At 43.3% G+C, this 23,842-nt stretch overlaps 1 protein-coding gene across 1 annotated transcript in view; it reads left to right on the top strand.

Annotated features, from left to right (window-relative positions):
• Positions 1-21,484, top strand: part of LOC309568044 (uncharacterized protein) — a 28,511-nt gene extending 7,027 nt beyond the window's left edge. The window contains exon 2 of the mRNA XM_082273624.1: positions 21,267-21,484. Within this exon, the coding sequence (XP_082129750.1) occupies positions 21,267-21,410 (144 nt within the window). The 3' untranslated portion in view covers positions 21,411-21,484. The remainder of the gene's footprint in view (positions 1-21,266) is intronic.
• Positions 21,485-23,842: the final 2,358 nt, after the last annotated feature.

The following is a 23,842-nucleotide window of genomic DNA, read 5'->3' as shown; positions in this document are numbered from 1 at the left end:
TGTTCGACGGGTTCGGCCGAACTTTAAAAAAAAGTCCGGGTCCGTGTCCCGGACTTTTACCGAACTTTTCCCGTACACCGAACCCCATTGAAGTCAATGGGGACCCGAACTTTAAGGCACTAAAATGGCTCTAAAACACCAAAGGAAAGGGCTAGAGTGCTGCAAATGGCAGCAAAACGTAATTAAGAGCATGGCAAGTGCTCTGCAAACAAATGTGGATAGGGAAATAACTTAAAACAACAAAAAAAAAACAGAAAAATAAAACAATGTTCTTCTTCATCTCTGAAGGACGAGGCCCATATGGAGTAGGAGGGAGGTTGAGGTGGTGGTGGATGTGGCGGTGACATAGGCGTGCGCACAGGGTGTGCTGGGTGTGCCTGGGCACACCCTAATCACCTAGGGCACATAGCATTGCCAGTGAGGAGATGGGAAAGATCTCCCTGGGACCTGCTCTGCTCTATTTCTCCTTGCCTACAGGTACATGGCCCCGATACATTACTCTCCCTGCTGGCAAACACATGCATGTGTATTTCAACTTTGGGGTGCACACCTTAATGCAATAGGCTGCGCACACCTATGGGCGGTGTAGGTGGAAGCGGCGGTGGAGGAGGACCAGGGCCGGATTAACAGCATCATGGGCTTGGTGCTGAGGATTTTGAAGGGCCTTAAGGGCCGTGCCTTGCCATGCACCCAGAGGAGGAAGGGTGCAGCCATGCATGCCTAATTCAACATGGGATGCTGTCTCTGAAGCCCATAAACACATCCATGCATCGCCAACTGTCCCTCCTTGTCCGGCCTTCACGCTGTGTGGGGAGGTTCTGAGGGTGCTGCCTGGGGAAGCGAGCATAGAAGCCAGACTTCTGTGTTTACAAGTGACAGAAGAGCGGTAACAGTGAATATGGCCAACCCGGGGCCTATATAAAAGGTAGGGGCCTGGAGCTGCAGCTCCAATAGCCCCTACATTAATCTGGCCCTGAGGAGGAGGACGAGGTAGCCAACACTGCTTCTTTTCAAAAATTTTAAATGAGGGTACACCCCAAAAGAGTGAGAAAGAGCAAAAATGGAACAATGGGTGGGTAAGGTCGGTATCCATTGCTATTCTGCATAAGGTACGGAAAAGTCCCGTGGGATCCATGCCTGGTTCATTTTAATGAACGTGAGCTTGTCCACATTGTCTCTGGACAGGCGGCTGCGCTTGTCTGTTATAACGCCCCCAGCCGTGCTAAATACCCGTTCAGATAATACACTGGCTGCAGGGCACGCCAGCACCTCCAAGGCGTAAAGGGCAAGCTCAAGCCATGTGCCCAATTTGGAGACCCAGAAGTTGAAGGGGGCAGACCCGTCATTCACTACATGTAGGCGTGTGCACACATACTGCTCCACCATGTTGGTAAAATGCTGCCTCCTGCTAAGACGTTCCATCTGAGCTGCTGGTGCTGCTGTTTGTTGTGGCGTGCTGACAAAGCTTTTCCACATTTCGGCCATGCTAACCCTGCCTTCTGAGGTGCTGGCGGTGCCCTGGTTGCGTTGGCGACCTCCTCCTCCTCCTCCTCTGCCTTGTGCTTCCACTGTGGCCCCGCTGTCAGATGGGAATGCCAGCAGCATAGCGTCTACCAGCGTGCGCTTGTACTCGCGCATCTTGCGATCGCGCTCCAGTGAGTGAATTAAGGACGGTACGTTGTCCTTGTAACGGGGATCCAGCAGTGTGGCCACCCAGTAATCAGCACAAGTTAGAATGTGGGCAACTCGGCGGTCGTTGTGGAGACACTGCAGCATGTAATCGCTCATGTGTGCCAGGCTGCCCAGAGGCAACGAAAGGCTGTCCTCTGTGGGAGGTGTATCGTCCGTGTCCTCTGTATCCCCCCAGCCACGCACCAGTGATGGCCATGAGCTGGCCTGGGTGCCACCCTGCTGTGAACATGGTTCCATCTCCTCCTCCAGCTCCTCCTCCTCCTCATCCTCCTCATCCTCCAGAACTGTGCCCCTGCTGGACAATTGCGTCCCTGGCGTTTGCGTGTGCAGGAACCCACCCTCGGAGCCCCTTGCGAATGACTGCCCTGAAAGCCTTGGAAATGTTACCTCTTCATCCTCCTCCTCCTCCTCATCCTGTGCCACATCCTCTTCCATCATCGCCCGAATTGTTTTTTCAAGGAGGCATAGAAGTGGGATAGTTAAGCTGAGAACGGCGTCATTGCCACTGGCCATGTTGGTGGAGTACTCAAAACAGCGCAACAAGGCACACAGGTCTCGCATGGAGGCCCAGTTAAATTAAATAGCGGAATAGAAAATATGATCCAAAAAAAGTGTATGTATATCACACGTACACAACCACACTGGGCCCCAATTACTATTGTTTGTACCCCTAAAAGGCTAGATGAGGAGTAGGGGGAGTATGGAACAGGCAGCACCCTCAAACCTTCAGAAGTATGAGATGAACCCCAACAACTTGGAAAGGTGGATCTCTCTCACACGTACCGACACAGACTATCCCGCAATTCAATTGATCCTCAAAGGTTTTTATTGAATAGCGGAATAGGAAATATGATCAAAAAAAGTGTATGTATCTCGCACGTACACAACCACACTAGGCCCCAATTACTATTGTTTGTACCCCTAAAAGGCTAGATGAGGAGTAGGGGGGGTATGGAACAGGCAGCACCCTCAAACCTTCAGAAGTATGAGATGAACCCCAACAACTTGGAAAGGTGGATCTCTCTCACACGTACCGACACAGACTATCCCCCAATTTAACTGATCCCCAAAGGTTTTTGATTAAATAGCGGAATAGAAAATATGATCCAAAAAAAGTGTATGTATATCACACGTACACAACCACACTAGGCCCCAATTACTATTGTTTGTACCCCTAAAAGGCTAGATGAGGAGTAGGGGGGGTATGGAACAGGCAGCACCCTCAAACCTTCAGAAGTATGAGATGAACCCCAACAACTTGGAAAGGTGGATCTCTCTCACACGTACCAACACAGACTATCCCCCAATTTAACTGATCCCCAAAGGTTTTTGATTAAATAGCGGAATAGAAAATATGATCCAAAAAAAGTGTATGTATATCACACGTACACAACCACACTAGGCCCCAATTACTATTGTTTGTACCCCTAAAAGGCTAGGAGTAGGGGGAGTATGGAACAGGCAGCACCCTCAAACCTTCAGAAGTATGAGATGAACCCCAACAACTTGGAAAGGTGGATCTCTCTCACACGTACCAACACAGACTATCCCCCAATTTAACTGATCCCCAAAGGTTTTTGATTAAATAGCGGAATAGAAAATATGATCCCAAAAAAGTGTATGTATATCACACGTACACAACCACACTAGGCCCCAATTACTATTGTTTGTACCCCTAAAAGGCTAGATGAGGAGTAGGGGGAGTATGGAACAGGCAGCACCCTCAAACCTTCAGAAGTATGAGATTGTGTTCACTGTACCCCACAAAGATTGTGTTCACTGCACCCCACAAAGATTGTGTTCACTGCACCCCACAAAGATTGTGTTCACTGCACCTCACAAAGATTGTGTTCACTGTACCCCCCAAAGATTGTGTTCACTGCACCCCACAAAGATTCTGTTCACTGTACCCCACAAAGATTGTGTTCACTGCACCCCAAAAAGATTGTGTTCACTGCACCCCAAAAAGGATGTTGTTCACTGCACCCCAAAAAGGATGTTGTTCACTCCACCCCAAAAAGATTGTGTTCACTGCACCCCACAAAGATTGTGTTCACTGCACCCCAAAAATGATTTTGTTCACTGCACCCCAAAAAGGATTTTGTTCACTGCACCCCAAAAAGGATGTTGTTCACTCCACCCCAAAAAGATTGTGTTCACTGCACCCCAAAAAGATTGTGTTCACTGCACCCCACAAAGGATTTTGTTCACTGCACCCCAAAAAGATTGTGTTCACTGCACCCCAAAAAGGATGTTGTTCACTGCACCCCAAAAAGGATTTTGTTCACTGCACCCCAAAAAGATTGTGTTCACTGCACCCCACAAAGGATTTTGTTCACTGCACCCCACAAAGATTGTGTTCACTGCACACCAAAAAGGATTGTGTTCACTGCACCCCAAAAAGATTGTGTTCACTGCAGCCCAAAAAGATTGTGTTCACTGCAGCCCAAAAAGATTGTGTTCACTGCAGCCCAAAAAGATTGTGTTCACTGCAGCTCACACACAGAAAAATGGATGTGGATCACTGACACCTGCCTATCTCCAATCCCACACCACACAGCAATATCGATTGTAGTTTGTAGAACACAGTTTCCCTAAAATTCAGCAGACTCTGTCCCTAACAGGATTGAGAAGAGATCGTAGATCAGGATTGAGTGCAGACCCCACCCCCCACACAGCAATATCGATTGTAGTTTGTAGAAGACACTGACCCTATAATTCAGCAGACTCTATCCCTAAAATGCCTACAACTCGCCCTGCCTAAACACTCCGACCTGTCCCTCAATTCTATCCGGACACAAATGGTTTTTTCCTGCCTATCTTTCCCTAATCAGCAGCCAGCACATTGATGTGTGCTCTGTCCCTTAGCTAAGCAGCAGAATGACGCTGCTGCGGCTGCCTCGAACTTATAAAGACTTGGTCACATGCTTCAGACGGCCAATCACAGCTACTGAGACATTTGCAGGCATGGCTGGGATGGCTTAAGGCACACCAGTTAAACGATTGTTGATTGGCTGTTGAAAGCCCGCCATGAAAAGAGCGCCAAAGCATGCAAAACCCGGAAATAAAACGACCGAACACGGATTTTTACCCGAACATACAGTAAAGTGTCCGTGTCCGTGTTCGGGTACAAAAAATCCAATTATTCGGTACGAACACGAATAATACAGTCCGTGTTCGCTCAACACTAGTCATAACGTTTCTTCTTAGTTTTGTATAGAGTGGGGAAATAGTGGAACCCCTGTGAGGTTTCAATGCTCATATCCCCTTTTTTCATTGTCCCATGGATGATCTTTTCACCAACGTCTGTGTTTCCTCCGCAGGACTCCTACGTCACTATTATTTTCTGCTGAGATTAGGTGTCAGCAGGAAAAACCAGATGTGTGTGGTGGGGGGGGGGGACTCGCTATTTGACCAACCCGACTAGTCAGTTTGCATGGGCTCTGGGTGCTTTGTCACTGAGGGAGGTTTTACTAAATGCGCTGACAGACAAATATATACAGAAGGGATCCTCAAACTACGGCCCTCCAGAAATGCACATTTTATGAGGCATTGTAAAACTCTGACATTCATAGACATGACTAGGCATGATGGGAATTGTAGTTCCTGAACAACTGGAGGGCCATAGTTTAAAGACCCCTTATAATACAATATATATATATATATATATATATATACACACTATACTACTAAAAGTATTGGGACACCTGTCTTTACACACACATGAACTTTAATGGTATCCCAGTCTTAGTCCGTAGGGTTCAATCAGGGGCGTAACTACAGGGGTTGCAGGGGTTGCAATTGCAACCGGACCCCATGCTCCAGGGGGCCCGTGCGGCTCCCTTGTACACCTGAGTAGGAGGAGGCTGCAGGGGCAGCATGTAGAGAAATCACTGTCCTCCTTTTTCCTCCTGTAGCTGCAGGAGGAAAATGGAGGAGATTGGTTCCTCTGTATGCTGCCCCCGCCACTCCTCCTATCCAGTTCAGTTGTGTTCTGCTCTCTCTGGGCCCCTGTGTGCTCCCCTGGTCCCCCCCCCCCCACTGTGCTCCCTCCCCTCTCCTGCTGGCTGCTGCAGGGGATGTGTCACAATATAGAACCAGGAGGGGGTCGGTAAATATGTAATTTATCAGCTCCTTCCTTTTTCTGAATGGACAGTGTCATAGTCAGCGACATTGTAAAAAAATGAAATAAAATGATAAAAAATAATACAATTAAAATACCAAAAAGTAAAAACTACTGACACCAGTGGGTGAACTTCCAGGAAAGGTCACACTTGCGACCCTGGCAAATTCACCACCGCGGGGAGTCCCCAAAATGGCAGGAAGGGGACCCACTGCAGAACTTGTGAAAGGGTCCCGCTGCTGGACCATAATAAAGGGCCCCAGCAATGAGAGTAAAGGGCCACAGGATCAGCGGGAAGAGCCCCAGGCTTGAAGGGAAGGGCCCCGGCCAGGGATCCGGGGGGCCCTTCATGGTTTCTTGCACCAGGGCCTGAAGGTTCTAGTTACGCCTCTGGGTTCAATATTGAGTTGGACCACCCTTTGCAGCTATAACAGCTTCAACTCTTCTGGAAAGGCTGTCCACAAGGTTTAGGAGTGTGTCTATGGGAATATTTGACCATTTTTCTAGAAGCTCATTTGCGAGGTCAGGCATGCAGTCTCCGCTCTAATTCATCCCAAAGGTGTTCAATCGGGTTGAGGTCAGGACTCTGTGCATCTCCACCCCAAACTCGCTCATCCATGTCTTCACGGACCTTACTTTGTGCACTGGTCCAAACAATTAAAATTCGCTATTGTCACACGGATCCTCCTCCTGACCAATCATGAAGTCTGTTTGTAGGGCTCTGGCAGTGCTCATCCTGTTCCTCCTTCCACAAAGGAGCAGATACCGGTCCTGCTGATGGGTTAAGGACCTTCTAAAGCCCTGTCCAGCTCTCCTAGAGTAACTGCCTGTCTCCTGGAATCTCCTCCATGCTCTTGAGACTGTGCTGGGAGACACAGCAAACCTTCTGGCAATGGCACGTATTGATGTGCCATCCTGGAGGAGTTGGACTGCCTGTGCAACCTCTATAGGGTCCAGGTATCGCCTCATGCTACCAGTAGTGACACTAAGCCCAGCCAAATGCAAAACTAGTGAAAAACAGTCAAAAAAGATAAGTAGGGGAAAAAAATGTCAGTGGCCTCCACCTGTAAAACCATTCCTGTTTTGAAGGTCATTTCATTGTTGCCCATCTAGTGCTCCCGGTAATTTCATTAACACCAAAGCAGCTGAAACTGATTAACAACCCCCTCTGCTACTTAGCTGACCAGATTAATATCCCAGGAGTTTAATTGACTTGATGCTATACTCTGATTAAAAAGTATTCCTTTAATTTTTTTGAGCGGTGTGTGTGTGTATATACATATATATATATAATATTAAAAATGTGCAATAAGAATAACAATAAAGTATTGAAAATATTGTTTTGCACAATATATTTTATTTTCCTATGCAAGCATCATGAGAAAAAAGAAGTATTTTGTTTCTATTTCTATTTCAACGTAATATAACTGGATACTAATATTTATAGGTAAATATCTATAAAGAGAGAATATCTGATTGCTTGTTGGGGAATTAGCAAGGGATTTTTTTTTACTGGATCATGCTTTATTGGGGTTTGTTTGTTTGTTTGTTTGTTTGTTTTCTTCCTCTGCAACAACTGTGGGTATAGGATTGTGTATATGAATTATGAAGGTTTTCTATTTGTGTTTATGTTTATTTCTATTTAATTTTTTTTTCTATGTTGGTTGAACTGGATGGTCTTTTTCAATCAGGCTAATGTAACTATGTAACATTTGTTACTTTTTAAGTAACAAAATCATTTTGGTATGACTTCATAGCCTTATGCCCAGTACACACGATCCGAAAATCGGGCGACGTTCCATCCGTTATTTTTCGTATTCTAGCAGCTCTCAATAATATTTGCTTAACGGGAGAGGTTACTCACGATACGAATTTTCTCTGACGATAATTCTTAGCTTCCGGTATGCGTAACCAGCTGTAGCGTGTGAGGGGAAAATGATGTCTACTGCTCATGCGCTGTCTACTGCTCACCATTTTTTTCGGACGAACAACATACTGATAATACGATTATCGTACGATGTGTTATAATACGATCAAAATTTTTATGCTTGCACGACCGGATAATATCGGGTGAACTGTCTTGATCGCCTCTTGTAAGCTGTGTACTAACGATCTGATTATCGTCCGATCCTTTCACAAGCGTTAATTTTCGTCCGATTTTCGGATCGTGTGTACGGGCCATTAGCACCACATCCCTGCTAAGAGATCAGAGTAAAAACATGAAACAGATGTAGAACACTTTGCCTAAACTTTCTGAATGACGTTTTATTTCTTTTTAAGAAGAGCTGAGGGGAACTTTGTTTGTTTGAGGACTTGGCTTGGTATGGGAAGGGTTCATTACAATCAGTTTAACACTTGCTGACCAGGCCTTTTCTGGAACTTTTTGTTCACAAGTTTAAATTGGTATTTTTTTGCTAGAAAATTACTTAACCACTTTACCACCGGAGGATTTTGCTGTCTTACGTCCAGGCCACTTTTTGCGATTCGGCGCTGTGCGACTTTAACTGACAATTGCGCAGTCATGCGACGCTGCACCCAAACGAAATTTACGTCCTTTTTTTTCCACAAATAGAGCTTTCTTTTGGTGGTATTTGATCACCTGTGCGATTTTTACTTTTTGCGCTATAAACAAAAAAATAGCGTTTATTTTGAAAAAATAACAATATTTTTAACATTTTTTTATATGAAATTCCCCCCCCAAAAAAATGTAAAAATCTAAATTTTTTTTAATTTTTGGCCAATTTGTTTTCTGCTACCTATGTTTGGTAAAAAAAATCACAATAAGCGTATTTTGATTGGTTTGCGCAAAAGTTATTGCGTTTACTAACTAAGGGAAAGATTTTTGTCATTTTTGGTGTTTTTTTTTTTAACGAGTAATGGCGGCGATCTGCGATTTTTTTTTTTTTGCGGGACTGCGACATTGCGGCGGACAGATCGGACCCTTGACTGACATTTTTGACACCAGGGGGTACCAGTGACATTTCTACAGTAATCAGTGCTATAAATTTGCACTGTTACTGTAAAAATGACACTGGCAGGGAAGGGGTTAATTTTATTGCAGAGGGAGGGGTTAATGTATGCCTGGTGCTTACTAACGTGTGTGGGGGGAGGTGACTGAGTGACACAGGGACAGATCGCAGGTTGAGTTATGCTGATCCCTGCAATCTGTCACTGTCTGTCACTTAGGAGATCCGCCCGCTCTGTTTACACAAGCGGGCGGATCTCCAAACTCGATTCCCAGACGATCGGGGAAGAGCGGCGGCGATCGACGCCGCTCCTCCCCTGGCCCGACTCCCGCTGTGACTGAAAACAGCGGGAGCGCACCTCCGGCGGCGCGTAAGCGCCGTCTACAGGGGGAGGAGTCCAGCGACATAGGTCTACGTCGCTGGATGCAATCGAGCCACTTTGCCGCAGTACAGTCCCAGTGACTGGTCGGCAAGTGGTTAAAACATTATATATATTTTTTGCAGAGACCCTAGAGAATAAAATAGCAATAGTTGAAATGTTTTATGTCACACCGTATTTGCGTAGCAGTCTTTCAAACGCAATTTAAAAAATAAAATACACTTTTTTCATTTAAAAAACAACAAAGTAGTAAAGTTGTCACAATTTTTTTGTATAATGTTATGCCGAGTAAATAGATACCTGGGGGGGGGGCTTGTGATAATGGCCGAGCGGCTACTTAGCCGCATCGGTTGTTATCACATAAAAAGCCGACCTTTGGCTCTAAAAAACGGTACCGGGGTGAAGCCTCTAGCTGCAGGCATCACCCCGGTATAAGCATTTCCTCAAAGTGATATACAGGTATGTGATTTTGCAGGAAATGGTTAATTTACATTGTCCCTTCTATTTCTGTTTGGGGATGATGGCACTGTAATTTAATAAAGGGTCAAAAAGACCTCACACCTCACATTTACACTTAAAAGCAGAAAAAAAATGGGCCTTTTATGGCCGGAGGGCAGAAATGACGTTTGATGTCGCTCCGGTCCTCCAAAGGCATAGAGTCGAGTGGGGGACCATTTTGCCCTCACTCGACTTCCTGCCCATCCACACAGGGGATCGGTTTGTTTTTCCACTACCGTAAGTGGGGAAAATGACCAGGGCATGACAGGTCCTCTTTATGGAGAGAAGTGGGGTCTATAAGTCCCCACATCTCGCCTCTAGGCTGCAAAGCCTTAGATAACAAAATAAAATAATTTATTTATTTTTTTTTACTTTTATTCCTATTACAAGGAATACGGCATGACAGCTTCTCTTTCAGAGAGATCTGGGGTCTAAAGGACCCCACATCTCTCCTCTAGGCTAGAAAGCCTGAGAAAAAAAACGACCTCAGGCTCTCCAGCCAAATAACTCAAAGAAGGAGTTCTGGCGCTAATCCAAAGTTATGAAATCCTGAGATGTCCTTATACAGAGAGTGCACAGTTGCATATATGAAAAAATGTCTATAGCAACACCGTTCGCCCACTCCTAAACACAGGATGGCATATAGGTAAATGGAAAAAAATATAAGGATGGCGCTCTGGTGTGCATAATGTTGGTAAAGAACCCCAATGGAGACTCAGATGGACGGTCTAATGAAGGTTTATTAAGTAGGTTCACAATGGTTAAAACACTATAATAAAATGGGTAGTCCTACCGATCCTTGAAGCCTCTGTGTCTCCTGGCTAGTCTTTACAGGAATCCCTGGTGTATGTCATGGGAGCCTGATGACCGATGGAAAAAGATGTGGCTTGCAGATGGAAGAACGGAGTAGGTCTGAGCGGGAGGGCTCGAACGGTCTGGTGTACGGCCGCGTTCCTAGACCGGAGCCGCTGCGTTGTGCTCCCTCAGTGCCCGCCGTGAGCACCGGGAGGCACACGCAGATGACGTCACCGCGAGAGACCGGAAGTCCGTGAATAGCCGGCCGAGGAGTCACCCGGAAGCCGAGGGGAGCGGAGGACTGGATACGCTCACTTCTGTGGAGCCTCCCGATTGCCACAACTACATGTTTCGCCACAAATGTAGCTTTGTCAAGCTGCGTGCGCCTCCCGGTGCTCACGGCGGGCAATGAGGGAGCACAACGCAGCGGCTCCGGTCTAGGAACGCGGCCGCACACCAGACCGTGCGAGCCCTCCCGCTCAGACCTACTCCGTTCTTCCATCTGCAAGCCACATCTTTTTCCATCGGTCATCAGGCTCCCATGACATACACCAGGGATTCCTGTAAAGACTAGCCAGGAGACACAGAGGCTTCAAGGATCGGTAGGACTACCCATTTTATTATAGTGTTTTAACCATTGTGGACCTACTTAATAAACCTTCATTAGACCGTCCATCTGAGTCTCCATTGGGGTTATTTACCAACATTATGCACACCAGAGCGCCATCCTTATATTTTTTTCCATCTCCAGCCGAATACACGGCAGTGTTTACAACTGCTGGGGCCAGACGTGGCGTCATAAGTACCCAGCCTCCGAGAGTCATAGAGATGACCAGGGACCATCTGGTCCTCTGTCAGCTCTATGGTCAACTTCTGCCACCCTCCAGTGCTTCAACCGGCTCACCCATGCAATCGGTGAGCCGGAGAAGGAATCCACCGAGGTCCGGAGGGTGATCATCTAGAAATACACAACTTGCTGGACACAAAGCAGCATGGCTTTACTGAGCGTGGATCATGTTAGACTAATCTGATTGAATGTTTTGACTATCTTACCAATGTTTTGGACCAGGTTGGTGCTGTGGACATGGCATGTCTTGATTTCAGCAAGGCATTTGATACAGTTCCACACAATGATCTAATACAAAAGTTGTACAAGCTAGGACTTAACCCTTGGGTGGTTCAGAGGATATGCAGTTGGCTAAAGGATAGATACCAGGATGCGGTTGTAAATGAGGTTCACTCAGAACAAAGACCAGTCACTAGTGGTGTACCACAAGGCTCTGTACTGGGTCCTGTTCTATTTCATCTCTCTGTAAGTGATATAACTAAAGGTTGGTTGGGCAAGGTATGTGGTTTTGCTGATGGCACAAAGGTGTGTAATAGGGTTGTTATTTGGAGATATCTGTAACATGGAACAGGATTTGACATTTCTGGAAGATAGGTCAAAGCAGTGGAGACTGCAGTTAAATGTTTGTAAGGCTCCATTCACACTACCGCGACTTGTCAGGTGACTTGTCAGCCTGACAAGTCGCGGTCGGTCACGATCCATTGACTGCTACAGGATCCTTTTTAATAGGAGCGACACAAGTCGCTCCGACTTAGAAAAAGGGTCCTGTACTACTTCGGGGCGACCTCGGAGCGACTTGCATAGACATTCATTATATGAAGTCCGTGCAAGTCGCGGTGCACGGGACTTCACAGGTCGCCCCCGAAGTCGTGCCGCTTCAGTGTGAATGCGGTCTAAATGTAAAATAATGCACCTAGAGAAAAGTAATCCCCTGAGAGAGTACAACATTGGGGGTACAGTGTTAGCCAGCACTACAAAAGAAAAAGATTTGGGGGTGCTTATTTCAGATGATTGCAAAATAAGCAAAGAGGGATAATCAGAAGGAGGAAGGAGGTCTTGATACCTCTATATAGATCTTTATATTACTAGACGGATAACCAACAAGAGAAATGGAGGTGCTGATTCATCTAAATAGATCTTTATATCACTAGAGGGATCACCAGCCGGAGGAAAGAGGTCCTCATTCCTCTTTATAGATCTTTATTTTACTAGAGGGATTGCCAGCAGGAGGAGGGTAGTTCTAAATCCTTTATATACTGTAGATCTTTTTATCACTAGAAGGATCCCCAGCAGGAGGAAGGAGGTCCTGATTCCCCTATATAGATCTTTATATCACTAGAGGGATCACCAGCAGGAGGAAAGGGGTCCTGATTCCTCTTTATAGATCTTTATATCACAAGAGGGATCACCAGCAGGAGGAAAGGGGTCCTGATTCCTCTTTATAGATCTTTATATCACAAGAGGGATCACCAGCAGGAGGAAAGGGGTCCTAATTCCCCTATATAGATCTTTATATCACTAGAGGGATCACCAGCAGGAGGAGGGTGGTTCTAAATCCTTTATATAGATCTTTATATCACTAGAGGGATAACCAGTAGGAGTAAGGAGGTCCTGATTCCTCTATATAGATCTTTATACCACTAGAGGGGTCACCAGCAGGAGGAAGGAGGTCCTGATTCCTCTATATAGATCTTTAGTGAGATCTCATTTGGAATACTGTGTCCAGTTCTGGAGGCCTCACCTACAGAAAGATATGGATAAAATAGGACGAGTCCAGATACATGTAACAAAAATGTTGAAAGGTTTGGGGGATAAAACATCTCGAGAACGACTTCAGAAACGTAATATGTCCAGTCTAGAGGAAAGAAGGGAAAAAGGAAACATGATTGAAATCTTTAAATACATAGAGGGGGTGAATAAAGTTCAGGAGGGCAGTTTTTTCAATATGAAACCAAAATCAAGAACACAAGGACATGACCTTAACCTAACTGGAGGAAAGTCCAAAACGAATCTTAAGCTGGATACACACTATACAACTTTTGTTGTTTTGATTTCCTTTAGATTTACCTTTTACTATATAGTGCAGGGGTCGGCCTGATTGCATACAAATTGAAAGTGTTTAGGTGTGACCTCCTATTATATGGTTTTGGTAAATCTAAAGGAAAAAATCAAAGGACATTGTATAGTGTGTATCCAGCTTTAGAAAGAATTGTTTTACTAATGCTAGCCATACACGTATAGATTTTTGGACGGGAATATTCTTTGAACATTCGTATGAACATTCTTTGAACATTCTTTGAATAGACGAATGTCGTTCGAAAATTGTCTTTTGCTTTTAACATTTAATTTTAAAATTAATGTAATTTCTGAACGATTACCACATACACTGCCCGAAAATTCGTTGATCGAGAAAAGTTTTCCCTTCTGCCCCTACGAATTTTCCCGTCGCTGCAGTCGAAAAGGGACATCGATTTAACCCCACTAACGATTAGAAAATCAAACGAATTTTCTTGAAACGAAAATTCCCAGATGAAAATCTATACGTGTATGGCCAGCATAAGGCTCGGTTTCCACTAGTGCGACTTGCGGTGCGACTTGACACATGTCAAGTCGCACAGCAAGTCAAAACCCATTGTTTTCAACGGGTCCCGTTTCCACTGCCGCGGCTTCAGTTGCGGCGACTTCAAAAGTAGATCGTGCACTACTTTTGAGCCGTCTTCAGTGCGACTTCCCTCTATATATGAGGGACAAGTTTCACTGAAGCCGCAGTTTACTTTCGCTACGAAGTCGTGCTAGAAGTAGCACGACTTCGTAGCCGCACTAGTGGAAACTGAGCCTAAAAGCATAGTTGATACTTGGAATAAACTACCAGCAGAGGTAGTGAGACAGCAACAGTAAATGGCTTCAAAGGTGCTTGGAATAAACTTAGATATATATTCAATTAAAAAAATTAATTTAACAGAAAAAAAAAAATAACGAAAAAAAAAAAAAAGGAAATGGGCAAACTGCATGGACTACTCTTTTTCTTTACTTTTTCTGCTGTGACTTTTCCATGTTTCTATGTAATACACCATTTATTGATCGTTTTTCATATGATGTGGGTTTAGGGACACTAAAGATCTTTGTTTCGGGTTTTTATTTCTTTTACAGTTTCTTTACTGCCTCTTGAGTGATATATGCTGTGTTCTTCTGTCTCTTCTGCAGATAATTACAGGATGTGTGTGTGGGGGGGGTTAGGGTGGGGGCTGGGTGTGAGGGGGGGGGGGGATGGGGGAGGGGGTTTCATGCTTGATGTTTGTCAGATGATTAAATGCAAAGTTTTTTTTTTTTTTTTTTAAAGCTTAGAAGTGTTAGAAGCTCTTTTTTATCGGTGTCTCTCCTTAACCACTTTACCACCGGAGGATTGTTCAGGCCACTTTTTGCGATTCGGCACTGTGCTAATTTAACTGACAATTGCGCGGTCATGCAACACCGTACCCAAATGAAATTTACGTCCTTTTTTTCCCACAAACAGAGCTTTCTTTTGGTGGTATTTGATCACCTCTGCGCTTTTTATTTTTTGCGATATTAATAAAAAATGCGAAAATTTTGAAAAAATAACAATATTTTTCTACTTTGACAGTTAAAAAATATCCAATATATTCAATTTTTGTCATATATTTAGGCCAAAATGTATTTAGCTACATGTCTGACAAAAAAAAATTCTCAATGAGCGTATTTTTAACCGCTTTATGACCGGAAGGTTTTACCCCATTCCCGACCAGGCCATATTTTGCGATTCGGCACTGCGTTAATTTAACGGACAATTGCGTGGTCGTGCAACGCTGTTACCAAAATTAAATTTATGTCCTTTTTTCCCCCACAAATAGAGCTTTCTATTGGTGGTATTTGATCACCTGTGTGGTTTTTACTTTTTGCGCTATAAACAAAAAAAGAGCAACAATTTTGAAAAAAATAACAACAATATTTTTCACATTATTTTATATGAAATTCCCCCCAAAAAAAGGTAAAAATCAAAATTTTTTATCATTTTAGGCCAATTTGTTTTCTATGTTTGGTAACAAAAAAAAAAAAAATCGCAATAAGCGTATTTTGATTGGTTTGCGCAAAAGTTATTGTGTTTACAAACTACGGGAAAGATTTCTGTCATTTTTGGTGTTTTATTTTTTTTAACGAGTATTGGCGGTGATCTGCGTTTTTTTTGCGGGACTGCGACATTGCGGCAGACAGATCGGACCCTTGACTGACATTTTTGACACTTTTGGGGGTACCAGTGACGTTACTGCAGTAATCAGTGCTATAAATATGCATTGTTACTGCAAAATGACACTGGCAGGGAAGGGGTTAATTTTATTGGAGAGGGAGGGGTTAATGTATGCCTGGTGCTTACTGACGTGTGTGGGGGGAGGTGACTGAGTGACACAGGGACAGATCACATGTTCAGCTATGCTGAACCCTGCAATCTGTCACTGTTTGTCACTTAGGAGATCAGCTCGCTTTGTTTACACAAGCGAGCGGATCTCCACACTCGATTCCCCGACGATCGGGGAAGAGCGGGGGTGATCAACGCCTCTCCTCCCCTGGCCCGACTCCCGCTGTGACTGAATACAGCAGGAGCAAACCTCCGGCGGCGCGCGCGCGCCGCCGAGAGGGCGGAATGTCTGGTGACGTAGGTCTACGTCGCCAGACGATAACGAGCCCCTTTGCCGCAGTACAATCAACGTGACTGGTCGGCAAGTGGTTAAGGCTCCTTTTACATTAGTGCATCTCCAACGTCGCATGATTTCCAGTCGACATTGGAGCGCAACTTTGATTTTACAAAATAATTGCGTTCTGTATTGTGGTTTTTTTTTGCATTTTGGTGCAACTTTGAAATTACTTTTACATTTTCTGCCAGCCTGGAGGGTGCAGAGGGACAGCCAGATGCAATGGTGAAAATTTCTACAGCCCTTTCCAGAACTGTACAGTTCACCCGCTCTGTCCTTCTCCTTACTGTCATTTATTAGAGAGCTGACACAGGAAGTCTTCTGCTACTCAGTTTCTTTATAGCTTCCTGTACTGTGCACATATTGAGCAGTAAGGGACTTCCTCTGCCAGCAACCTGACAAATGTCAGCGTAGGACTCGGGGGAACGGATATATGCGCTATCTGATCTGATGGTACATACTGATATGTGGGTATACAGTATATATATATATATATATATATATATATATATATATATATATATATATATATATATATATATATATATATATATATATATATATAGATATGCCTGTGTCCCTATATATTCTATATATATATAAATATTTATCTATCTATCTATATCTATATACCTATATAAATATATACCTGTATAAATATATGTCTATATATCTATATATCTATATCTATATCTATATCTATATCTATATCTATATCTATCTATCTATCTATCTATCTATCTATCTATCTATCTATCTATCTATCTATCTATCTATCTATCTATCTATATATATGTATATATATATATATATATGTATATATATATATATATATATAGATATGTATATATATATATATATATATAGATATGTATATATATATATATATATATATATAGATATGTATATATAGATAGATAGATATAGATATATCTATCTATATATCTATCTATATATATATATATATATGCACTCACCGGCCACTTTATTAGGTACACCTGTTCAATTGCTTAGTAACACATATCTCTAATCAGCCAATCACATGGCAGCAACTAAATGCATTTAGGCTTCTAGACGTGGTGAAGTTGACTTGCTGAAGTTTAAACCGAGCACCAGAACAGGAAAGAAAGGGGATTTAAGTGATTTTGATCAAGGCATGGTTGTTGGTGACATACGGGCTGGTCTGAGTATTGCAAAAAAACTGCTGATCTACTGGGATTTTCACGCACAACCATCTCTCGGGGTTACAGAGAATGGTGGAAAAAAGAGAAAATATCCAGTGAGCGGCTGTTGTGTGGAGGAAAATGCCTTGTTGAGGTCAGAGGAGAATGTGCAGACTGGTTCCAGATGATTGAAAGACAACAGTAACTCAAATACCCACTCGTTAGAACCAAGGTATGCAGAATACCATCTCTGAATGCACACCGCATGGAATCTTGAAGCAGATGGCCTACAGCAGCAGAAGACCACACTGGGTGCCACTCCTGTCAGCTAAGAACAGGAAACTGAGGCTACAATTGGCACAAGATCACCAAAATCAGACAATAGAAGATTGGAAAAAACGTGGCCTGGTCTGATGAGTCTTGGTTTCAGCTGCAACATTCAGATGGTGGGGTCAGAATTTGGCGCATGGATCCATCCTGTGTTGTATCAACGGTTCAGGCTGGTGGTTTAATGGTGTGGGGGATTTTTTCTTGGCACACTTTGGGCCCCTTAGTATTGACCATGGTTTAAACACCACGGCCTACCTGAGTATTGTTGCTGACCATGTCCATCCCTTTATGACTACAGTGTCCCCATCTTCTGATGGCTCCATCCAGCAGGATAATGCACCATGTCACAAAGCTCCAATCATCTCACCACTGGTTTCTTCACAATGACAATGAGGTCACTGTCCTCCAATGGCCTCCACACTCACCAGATCTGGTCACTGTACTCCAATGGCCTCCACACTCACCATATAAGGTCACTGTCCTCCAATGGCCTCCACATTCACCAGATAAGGTCACTGTCCTCCAATGGCCTCCACACTCTCCAGATAAGGTCACTGTACTCCAATGGCCTCCACATTCACCAGATAAGGTCACTGTCCTCCAATGGCCTCCACACTCACCAGATAAGGTCACTGTCCTCCAATGGCCTCCACACTCACCAGATAAGGTCACTGTCCTCCAATGGCCTCCACACTCTCCAGATAAGGTCACTGTACTCCAATGGCCTCCACATTCACCAGATAAGGTCACTGTCCTCCAATGGCCTCCACACTCACCAGATAAGGTCACTGTCCTCCAATGGCCTCCACACTCACCAGATAAGGTCACTGTCCTCCAATGGCCTTCACACTCACCAGATAAGGTCACTGTCCTCCAATGGCCTCCACACTCTCCAGATAAGGTCACTGTACTCCAATGGCCTCCACATTCACCAGATTAGGTCACTGTCCTCCAATGGCCTCCACACTCACCAGATAAGGTCACTGTCCTCCAATGGCCTCCACACTCACCAGATAAGGTCACTGTCCTCCAATGGCCTCCACACTCTCCAGATAAGGTCACTGTACTCCAATGGCCTCCACATTCACCAGATAAGGTCACTGTCCTCCAATGGCCTCCACACTCACCAGATAAGGTCACTGTCCTCCAATGGCCTCCACACTCACCAGATAAGGTCACTGTCCTCCAATGGCCTTCACACTCACCAGATAAGGTCACTGTCCTCCAATGGCCTCCACACTCTCCAGATAAGGTCACTGTACTCCAATGGCCTCCACATTCACCAGATTAGGTCACTGTCCTCCAATGGCCTCCACACTCACCAGATCTCATCCAATAGAGCGCCTTTGGGAAGTGGCATGATGGATGTGCAGCCGACAAATCTGCAGCAAATGCGTGATGTTATCATGTCACTATGGAGCAAAATCTCTGAGGAACGTTTCCAACACCTTGTTGTATCTATGCCACCAAGAATGAAGGCAAAAGGGGAGCCATGCCGGTACTAGCAAGGTATATCTAATAAAGTGGCCAGTGAGTCAATATTACAACGGTTGCCCATTGATTGCCCCACGTATTGTAATAATTGAATGCTTGTTGTATGCGCATTGTGTATGAGTTTCCATTTGTTGCCCATGCATGGTCACAAAATTGCATTTTTTTTTTGTTACCGCTGTTTAGACGACCATATTACTATTAATAAATTCTCTGCAGGCCAGTCGCTATCAGATCATGTCACATCACCAACAAACTGCCCCCCTGCTACAGCCAAATATTTCACATTGTGACCCATCAGTCCAGAACACCTGATGCCATTTTTCTGCCCCCCCCCCCCCCAGTTTACTAAAACGTAAAGGTGCAAAATCTGTGCATGGGAGCCAATCAGCTTCTAATTTCAGCTTGTTCAATTAACCGCTTTTGGACTGCAGCAGGCTGGCCCTCCTGCACGAACCCGCCGTAGAAATACGTCAGTCACACGCCTGCAGCTAGGGGGCGAGTGCGCGCTGCCGGCGGCATGCTCCCGGCCCCCACTTGGCAACGGGGAAATATGAATAATTACAAAAAATAAAATTTTAAGTGCCCTCGTCCCCCTGTACTAGCGAGCAATGGTGAACGCAAGCAGCCGTTCCACGCACACGCAAGCAGTAATCATCCCATACATGTGAGGTATCGCCGCGAACGCCAGATCATGGGCAGTAATTCCAGCACTAGACCTCATCTGTAAATCTAAAGTAATACCTTGTAAAAGCTTTTAAAATATCGCCTATGGATAGTGAATTTTACATCGTTTGTCGCCGTAGCGTGAAATGTTTGGTATCTACATACTTGGTGTAACATCATCTTTTATATTTTACAAAGAAATTGGGTTATGTATTGTGTTTTTTTGCATTAACATCATTTACTCAGCATAACATCATCTTTTATATTTTACAAAAATATTGGGTTATTTATTGTGGTTTTTTTTTCTTTGCATTAAAATTAATTTACACGACATAACATCATCTTTTAGATTTTTCAAAAATATTGGGTTATTTATTGTGTTTTTTTTTTTTTTTTTGGCATTAAAATGTATTTACTCAACTTAACATCATCTTTTATATTTTACAAAATATTTGGGTTATGTAATGTGTTTTTTTTTGCAATAAAATAATTTACTCAGCATAGCATCATCTTTTATATTTTACAAAAATATTGGGTTATTTATTGTGGGTTTTTTTTTTTTTGCATTAAAATTAATTAACTCGACATAACATCATCTTATATATTTTACAAAATATTTGGGTTATGTAGTGTTTTTTTGCAATGACATAATTTTACTCAGCATAGCATCATCTTTTATATTTTACAAAAATATTGGGTTATTTATTTATTTATTTTGCATTAATATTAATTTACTCAACATAACATCATCTTTTATATTTTACAAAATAATTGGGTTATGTATTGTGTTTTTTTGCAGTAACATTAATTTACTCAGCATATCATCTTTTATATTTTACAAAATAATTGGGTTATGTATTGTGTTTTTTTGCAGTAACATTAATTTACTCAGCATATCATCTTTTATATTTTACAAAATAATTGGGTTATGTATTGTGTTTTTTTGCAGTAAGATTAATTTACTCAGCATAACATCATCTTTTATATTTAAAAAAAAAAAAAAAAAATGGGTTATTTATTGTGTTTTTTCGCATTAAAATGAATTTACTCAGCATAAAATCATCTTTTATATTTTACAAAAAAAATTGGGTTATGTCTTGTGGTTTTTTTTTTTTGCATTAAAATTCAAAATAGTGTATTTTTTGCCCAAAAATAGCATTCTAAAAAAACGCTACGCAAATACTGTATGACCTAAAAAAAATAAAAATTGCAAAACCCACCAATGTATTCTCAACTGCCTCTGCTTTAAAAAAATATATATATATATTATATATAAATATATATATATATATATATATATATATATATATATATATAATATAATATAATGTTTTTGGGGTTTCTAAATAATTTTCAAGCAAAAAAACAAACAAAAAATAACTGATTGTTACATGAAAACAAAAAAAGTGCTACAAAAGGCCTTGAACTGAAATGGTTAAATTCTGTGGGGAGGAAAAGGTAGCAATAAAACAAATTCTAAGGTTATTGTGGTTTTTGCTATTATGTTATTGCTTTTGTATTGCTAGAATTTATTTTTTTATTATCTAGAAGAAGGAAAGCTAAATGCATATCTTGAAATTTAGCATTTTTCTTTTTTGTTTCTCTTTCAGACGCGAAGTGACGATGATCAAAACAACGCAGAGGCAGCCGCTTGCAGCTCCAAGACCGCTCTGGCGCTGAATATCATTTCTCTAATTTGCGGAATAATTGTCTACATTATTATTGGCGTGGTGTATTCTCAGCGGCATTATTAAACAGTACTTTAACCAGGGGGACTGCCCTTATGTCTAACCCTCATCCCTCATCTCTCTAATAGCATTGGTTATAATCGCATGATCTGCATAGTCTTTGATTGCTTCTGTTCTTTTTTACATTTTTAAATAAATGTGTATCTTGTTGTAGGAGAATTTAATGGTCCAAAAGACAATATAAGGGTCATTTTCCATTGCAATGGGTTTTCCTCCAGCTATAGGGACACACAGCTATAGGGACACACCTAAACCCTGGAGGGGATGCCGTAGCACGTCTCTTACACACAATTATGTCTGCTCAACTGTCTGTAGTCCTTCTGCCCCCCCCCCCCCCCCCTGTAATAGTCATTCCCAACTAGGGTTCCTCCAGGGCTTGTAGGGGTTCCTTGATCTGAGGATGATTGGCCTCCTATCTGATGGTGTTTCAGAGCCAATGCAATATGACCAACATGGGGGGGGGGGGCATTCTGACCACAACTGTAAGGAATGCAGTCTTCCCAATTTTGTTTATTAAAAGTCTTGCAATCAATAAGCATAAAATCAATATACATAAATAAATATATACATATTTACATGAAAAGGGGGGAAAAAAAATACATAGCAAATTCTGCTCTCAAATAAAGACTGCCTTTACAGCAAAAACAAAACTCACATCATGAAACACATCATTACCGGAAAAAATTATCTTAATAAGACTCACACCACCACACCAGACATCAAACCTGCGAGGTCAAGAAACAAAACCACTCCCATTATGCATGCAGCCCTTCTTCAAAAATGAAGATATTAACTAACAAAAGCTAAGGGTGTGAAAAAAATAGCATAGGAAAAAAGCTTTTCACCCAGAGATGGACAGTTCACCAAAAGCAGGTCTGATATTCCTCCATGCCCTTATCCAGACCGCTCGAGGCTCCCTGCCCTTCTCAAGACCCCGAATCTTCCCAACCTCACCAAGAATATCGTACACCACCACCTCGACAGGGAGGACTTTCTTCCGCAGGGTAATCTGGCACCGTGCATTCCACGTGAAGTAACGGACAACTATACTAACTAGAAAAAGTGTATTCAAATCAAAATCCCAGCGAGTCGGGAATGCCCCGTACACCCACTCCGCATAACTCATGCGATAGAGAAAGGGGATGCCTAGAGCCCTCCCCACCCTTTTATACACCTCTATGTTAAAGGGACACTGGAGCAAAAAGTGGTCCATAGACTCTACTTTACCAACACACTCCGCTCTAGGACAATCCAGATCCTCCACAGGGCGATGCTTCAGGTTCCCTCTCACATAGAGCCTTCCATGGAAAGCGAGCCAGGCTTGATCCCTAAACTTCAAAGGGATTCTTCCTAAGTTAATTAAACGCAACCCCTCCCTCATTATGGGGCCTGGGCAATCCCTTAAAGTCAGCGACACACTGAAAGCAGAGCCCAAAATCCTCTTCTCCAGAAGCTTTCTGGGGAGGGACTTGATATCCCCCACTGTCACCTGCCACTGCCTAAGTATTTTCAGACACGGGGCAACATAAGCCGGAAGCTTGCCATGTCGGACTCTCAGACTTTTCACTGGCCCGCCATCTTCCCAGCATCGCAGAAAAGGCCTAAACCAAGATTGAAAAATACCCACCCATCCCGGCGGGGTCTCTGCTAACATATTACCAAGATTATACTTTAAAAAAAGCAGAGAAAAGAAAACTATAGGGTTGACCATTCCTAGACCACCCTCCCGCCTGGACAGGTAAGTTACATTGCGTTTGATCAGGTTCAGCCTATTTCCCCATAACAGTTGGAAAAAGCAGCTGTACACCCTTGCATAGAGAGATTCCGGCAAGATAAAGACAAAGCTGACATATAAAAAGATTGGGATCAGGTAAGTTTTAATCAAGTCAACCCTTTCCCTCAAGGAAAGTTTCCATTTCTTCCAGCTTGCCACCTTGGCATTGGCATTCAACAACCTGCTTTCCCAATTTCGATGACCATAGTCACCAGGACCAAATTTGATGCCCAACACTTTAATTTCCTGCTGGGGCTCTGGGAAGGCATCCGGAAGTTCGAAGCTTTCACCCTCCTCACCCATCCAGAAAACTTCACTCTTTTCATGATTGATTTTAGAGCCAGAAGCCTCAGTGTACTGCTCTATCACAGAGACCACCTCCTGCGCCTCCTCCATCCCAGAGATAATAACAGACACATCATCGGCATAGGCCACGACCTTCAAAGGCGGCACACCAGCAATGCCCAAAGGCACCCCACACAACGATCCACTCTCTAACCTTCTTATGAAGGGGTCGATTGCGAATACATATAGCAGGGGGCTCAAAGGACACCCCTGGCGCACACCAGAGCCAACCTCAAAAGGCCGTCCAACCCAACCATTAACAAGTGGGAAGCTCTCAGCCCCTTTATATAATGTTTTCAGCCAATCAATAAACCTCCCC

This window comes from Pelophylax lessonae (assembly GCF_965119305.1).
Source record: "Pelophylax lessonae genome assembly, chromosome: 12".
Taxonomy (NCBI): domain Eukaryota; kingdom Metazoa; phylum Chordata; class Amphibia; order Anura; family Ranidae; genus Pelophylax; species Pelophylax lessonae.
This window is presented reverse-complemented; position numbering and strand designations above follow the sequence as displayed.